Source organism: Polypterus senegalus, chromosome 1, assembly GCF_016835505.1.
Source record: "Polypterus senegalus isolate Bchr_013 chromosome 1, ASM1683550v1, whole genome shotgun sequence".
NCBI lineage: Eukaryota > Metazoa > Chordata > Cladistia > Polypteriformes > Polypteridae > Polypterus > Polypterus senegalus.
In genome coordinates this window covers 1,019,590-1,025,679 of record NC_053154.1, presented here as the reverse complement: position 1 = coordinate 1,025,679, position 6,090 = coordinate 1,019,590, and the positions used below count along the sequence as shown (strand labels likewise).

The window sequence follows — 6,090 nt, the reverse complement described above, 5'->3', positions numbered from 1 at the left end:
GTTTTTAATACACCCATCGTGCGAAATGGAGGTGTTACACACGTGCGAGTGGGAGACAACTTGAGGGCTCATCTAGTCGCAATGCCACCCCGAGCTGATGGCTGGCGCTGTTGCCTAATGCATCATCTCCTTTTTTTCTTACAGAAGTGGCCCCCCACTTCCTAGCCCCATCTCCCGAGGACATGTTCAGACATGTTTCATCTGTCCCAAGCGACATGTCCGGGGCATGAAGGGTCTGCCTCTGCCCCCGGTCTGACCGCACCTGTTGGTTGGCCCCCCTTCTACCGAGGACATGCCCAAACATGTTCCAGCCAGGATGATCTACCTTATAGCCATTCCTGCCTATATTGCTTTGGGTTGTAACTGGAGTACTGTGCACACCTTTGATCTCCATATTACAAAAAAGACAAAGCAGCACAAGAGAAAGTCCAGAGAAGAGCGAATAGGCTGAATTATGTGAGAGGAGGAAAGACAAAAGAAGCTGAATCAGAGAGAGAGGAAGAGGAGACCCGACTGAAGTGTTTAAAATTCTTAAAGGAATTAGTCCAGAGGATCAACAAGAAAACGGGGACATGGCGAGAAAGTCATGAAGGGTCAATTCCACAAAACCTCACGCACAGCGAGCTATAGACACACTAGGTGACCAAGTAGTGTGGTGGACAGCAGGACTGAGGGGACCTTTAAAACTCGACTTGATGTTTTTTGGAGGAATTAAGTTGGTAGGACTGGCGAGCTTTGTTGGGCTGAATGTTCTGTTCTCGTCCACAGAACTCCGTGACGTTTTTGTTAAGAAATCTCATGCATAGCATCAGCGAGCTTGTTGGGTTGAATGGCTTAGTCTCACTGACATTGTCCAAATGCTCTGCAAGGCGACTGTCCACTTTCATTTTGGTTTAGGCAGGTGGACTTCTTTTCAAAAAGCCTTGTGTAAGAGAGCCTGGACATTCACTGGCCCAAGCCTTTCATTGCATCAGCGCCTACTGTACTGCACACCAGCCTGATTCACATATCAGTTTTGAGTTTTCTGTCCATTTTATGAGATGTTTGTACATTTTGCCTGATAGTTATAAAAAGATGTCTTGCTTCTCACATTCTTGATGTTGTTTCATTTAATTAAAGATGCAGACATGAAATACGATTGAACACCAAAGGCTTACTTACCACTTTGATTGTTACAAAGGTCAGTGTCGCAGCACTCAGTGATCCGTATCTCACTGACAATTCCACAGTTATAGGACGCCACCGTGTTACAGTTGTTTATGATTGCACAATCCCGCTCAAACCTGCTGCTGTTATGTGAACCTGCAGAAAAAACGTATAGCAATAAAAAATAGAGCCGTGGCCACATACGTCTCTTATCTGACCTGTGACACAGGATTGTTTCAACTGCTCCTGCCTGCAAAGGCTGTTAAAAAAGGACATGAGTGGCCTCTCACTCTGAAACACGTGGATTGAAGACACAGCGGACAAGACAGCTGCACAATACACAGTCTCCTTAACAAAGAAAGAAAATGCAACTTAGAACTGAGCCGTGGCCCAAATGCTGCGAGTCAGCAGTTCTACATGCCGTGCCTTTCTGGTGTCCTCCGTGCGTCTTGGTAGTTTTGTAAAGCTTTCTCCAACTGCTGTTCATTTTATTGTTTTAATGTCTTACACTTTTAGAAATGATACTAAAGAAAAAGTCTGCTCAGTAAGATCATGCAGAGTAGATTCAGGCATGAAATGAAATAACCTCATTTAATTACACACTCCTCAGTGACCCCAGAACACCAGTTAGTCATCTGAGAATCCCGTCATCCATGACCTTAACACTGGGAAAGACAATCGAATGTGGCAAAGCAAAAACATTCTGATCGAGGACATTCATTGAAGAACACTGAAAGAACATCAGGCCAACTGCAGAGTGGAAGATCCACCAAGAGGCCCAAGGAAAGAAATGTGGTCCCCAGTTTATACTGGTCCTGCAGTTAAACTCTAGGATGCGATGCGTGTGTGACGGCCAGTTTCTTCACAGTGGTGCAAATGAACTTACCGGAGCTATACAGGCTTAGGGCCGTCATGCAGTTGTTAAATTGAAAGCTGCAAGGGACTCATGGTACTGCTACACAATTCCAGGGAAGTGGAAGAACATTGATTGCAAACCAACGTGAAACCTTGGAAAAAAAAAAAACAGAAAAAGGTGAAACAATGGCATAATGTAGTCTGCATACAAAGCCCCTTGACGTACAGTCAACAGTTTTCACAGTTTCATTTAACATTTTACTTGTCTTACTAATTGCATCATCATAATGTGTAAGTTAAAATCTCTGCGACAAATTGTGTGAAGGAGAAATCCAATCACTGCAGCAGAACCCAAGGAGGAGGAAATTAAAACATAAGGTTTTTGGAGAAAGCCGAACGTGATATACTAGTCATAGAGGGTCAAGCACTAGCAAATCGCCTATGAGCAGGAATAATGAGGTCACATGTAGACAGAAGAAGAACTTTCAATTGTTGGTTTGATGGTGAGAGGTGCCTTTATATTGTGTAACATCTTGATGCTGCCTACAAGGTCCTCTGTTTCCAGAGCTGAGTGATTAAACTGTGAATATTCAGGACTTGTTACGATGAATGTTCTCACCTATCAGTACGTTCAACAAGCCATGGCTGGTGTTTCCTAGTTAACGTTTGCTCTGGTTCATTATGTTACTGTCCACATTTCAGCCTTTAGCATGCTCTTCTTCTTCGACTCTTCTAATGGTGAGTGCAGTGGTTTAGCATCTGCCTTTGTATCTGTGTGTGTAAAGATTTTAATATCGCTCAGTTTTACTTTGTCTATGGTGTTTAGAGTATTTTGAGAGCTCAATGGCATTACTTTAGTGGCCTTGTTAGCTTCATGCAGCGGTAGGCTGAACTACAGGACAGTCTTTCCTGAGTTTGTATTCCTGAGTTTACTTTTTAAGTTTATTTTATTTTATCATCCTCTATTATACTGAGCAACATGCTGAGTGATGTGTGTTGACTTTTCTGTGTACGTCTGATGGGCACCACCGGTGTTTGGCACTGGGCTTGTTCAGCAGAAGTGCTAACCTGCGACCTTGCATCGTGTGGGATGAGGTCCATCTCACTCTTGTCTCTTACGTATGAACTCTAGGTCGTATTAGCTGTAAATTAATAACACTATGATGGTACTTCAAGCACCATTAAAACCCAAAATGAATTAGCTGTGCCACTGACCACGGGTCTAGAGCTCTTCATACCAGTAAATGAATCATCTTCAGTGATCACGACATCAGTAACACCTCAATTACTTCAAACACTTACTGTTCTTTCAGATTGGAAACAAGGATTGATGATGGACACAACAAATTTCCTTGATTGATACAAAGTTGCAAGCGTGCGTAGTCATAAATAACATCAGTAGACATTTGTACAACCATAACACAGTGCAAGCAAACCAACTTGATGTGGTGAGCAGAGCTGAGTCCAGCTCAGGTCACACACACACGCAGAGAGAGAAGCAGACTTAAAGATGAGAACATGAAACAAAATGTAAAAACCACACAAACAAAGAAGAGAACCTGACACGGTGGCCAAGAACAAAAAGGCTGCCCGAGGTCCCACCCTTAATTTGTTATTGTGATTACAATCTATAAAAATAAAACAATGGATAATCTCTTGAGCGTCACTTACTCAGCTTATTGCACAGGAAACCTTGGCAGCAGCTGATGGCTGAACTTTGTGTAAATGGCAGGTTGACGTTGGTTCCCCATGGAGTATCACAGACGCTTTGTGACGCACAGCCTTGAATGTATCTTGTGTTACCTCCCAACGCCTCTGCAAAGTGATACATTGTTGAGTAAAGGCAGTAAACATCTAGTAAGGACATTTTAGAAGATGCTGATTTTGGTGTCAACATGTGTCTTACTGTTTATCTGAGTGACCTCTAGGTTTCACGGTTACTGAACTCTTACACTTTATTGATAAATAAAACAATGCTGCTGCAAGAATTATTACAAGAACAAGAAAATATGAACACATAACCCCAGTTCTTAAATCTTTACACTGGCTCCCAGTTAAGTTCAGGGCAGATTTCAAAATCCTCCTTTTAACATATAAAGCATTAAATGGCCAAGGTCCGGCTTACTTGTCTGAACTTATCATGACTTACAAACCTGAGCGCACATTAAGAACTCAAGATGCCGGTCTGTTTAGGATTCCAAGGATTAATAAAATAACAGTGGGAGGTCGAGCTTTTAGTTACAGGGCCCCTAAACTGTCGAGTGGTCTTCCTGCTTCCATAAGAGATGCCCCCTCGGTCTCAGCCTTTAAATCCCGGCTGAAGACTCACTACTTCAGTTTAGCATATCCTGACTAGAGCTGCTGATTAACTGTACAGACTGCATCTCTGTTGTTAGTCATTAGCACTAAAACATAAGTAACATGATAATTATATTTGAATACTAACCCTCACCTATTCTGTTTCTTTTCTCGGTACCCAAATGTGGCCATTGGTGCCACGGCCCACCTGCCAAGTTGTTTGCCTGCCTATGGTAAAGTCATCCCTGATGGAGGATCACAGGAATCATGGGAAAGAGGGTCCTTTCATCGAACAGCGTTTCAGCCGTGGCATGGCTAAATGGGGAGGCAGCTAGATGGATGAGGTCTCCAGGACTCTAAAAATATCCAAACCTAATTATGTCATATCATCTACTGTTAAACCGTACTTCTAAAATTCTTATTATTATGCTGTCTTAAGGAATTGTTCTGTTCTGTGTATTGTATTGTATTGACCCCCTACTTTTGACACCCACTGCACGCCCAACCTACCTGGAAAGGGGTCTCTCTTTGAACTGCCTTTCCTGAGGTTTCTTCCATTTTTTCCTACAAGGTTTTTATTGGGAGTTTTCCTTGTCTTCTCAGAGAGTCAAGGCTGGGGGCTGTCAAAGGCAGGGCCTGTTAAAGCCCATTGCGGCACTTCCTGTGTGATTTTGGGCTATACAAAAATAAACTGTATTGTATTGTATTGTAATTTAACCCTAACAATATTTCTTTGTGTCACACACGCACACACACACACACAGAGAAAGGGCAGATGGGAGAAAACAAGGTGGTGAGCTGCTAAACTTGTTGAAAATCACAGAAGTGGTTTTCCCATTATGTTCCCAGGATTCCCAGTCACAATCTTTATACTCTTCCCAATGCCGGACTAGTCATTTCCTCCCGCCATCGTACATGAGGCCTGACACCATTTAATTCAAGAGTTATCCCCATTTGCGTATGCCATTTATTTTGGGGGTCCTGAGGCAGAATGTGTGACGGATCTTTCAAAACAGGCTGTGGCCTTCACTTTAACAGGTGGGACTGGGACTGCAAGAAATGATGAGGGTGAAGGGAATGCAAGTTTTGGGTGCGAATGGTTGTCTGCAATCCTGGCACAGAATAAAAGAAAGATGTTAGTAAAGATGTGACCAGCAGGTCTCTAAGATCAAAAAAGAATATGTGCAGAAAATACTGCTGAGGACACCAAAACTGAGCAAACAATGAAGACAGCCTGTGGGTGCTAAAAGCCCTGCTAAGGCAAATCGCTGGTCTAAACGCGAGCAAACATCGATATCACCCTGCACGGTAACCTCGACCCTTATGGGTACAAACCACTATAACACAAGTGTCAGGGTTCCTCCTCCGGCTGAGGCTGAATTCCTTGTTTTTGTCCTTCTGTCCATTGTTGTGTCATTTTGTTTTCTATGCCTGTGTTATGTTCCGCGTGTTTCATGGGTGGTCCTCCTGCCCTCAGTCCTATGAAAGAGGAGACAACCCGCAGTTTCTTGGGGTTCATCTGACTTCACTTCAGAGTTTTGGGTGAGTGGTTGTGATATTTCTGTGCTTTGATTTTGTGATTCATTGACTCATCTTTTGATTACCCCTTTGGATTTTTGAATTATTGCTTTTTATCCACTGGATTGCCTTATTGTTTCAGGAATTTCGTTTTTTGCCTTTTGTGCTCCAACAGGACTTCGTAATAAACCTTTTATTTTATAAAGATCCTGTTGTTGCGCTTATATGTAGCCTTGGCTTAAGGGTGAATTACCCCCAGTGGGCATCTGTTGA

General features: G+C 43.0%; 1 protein-coding gene across 1 annotated transcript in view; it reads right to left on the bottom strand.

Moving 5' to 3' along the window:
- The window catches only part of LOC120517384 (urokinase plasminogen activator surface receptor-like), a 74,745-nt gene extending 72,664 nt beyond the window's left edge, over positions 1-2,081 (bottom strand). Inside the window, exons 1-2 of the mRNA XM_039739673.1 lie at positions 2,033-2,081; positions 1,162-1,302 (exon numbers count right to left, since the gene is read on the bottom strand). Coding sequence (XP_039595607.1) covers positions 1,162-1,302; positions 2,033-2,060 — 169 coding nt within the window. The 5' untranslated portion in view covers positions 2,061-2,081. The remainder of the gene's footprint in view (positions 1-1,161; positions 1,303-2,032) is intronic.
- Between the last annotated feature and the right edge of the window lie 4,009 nt (positions 2,082-6,090).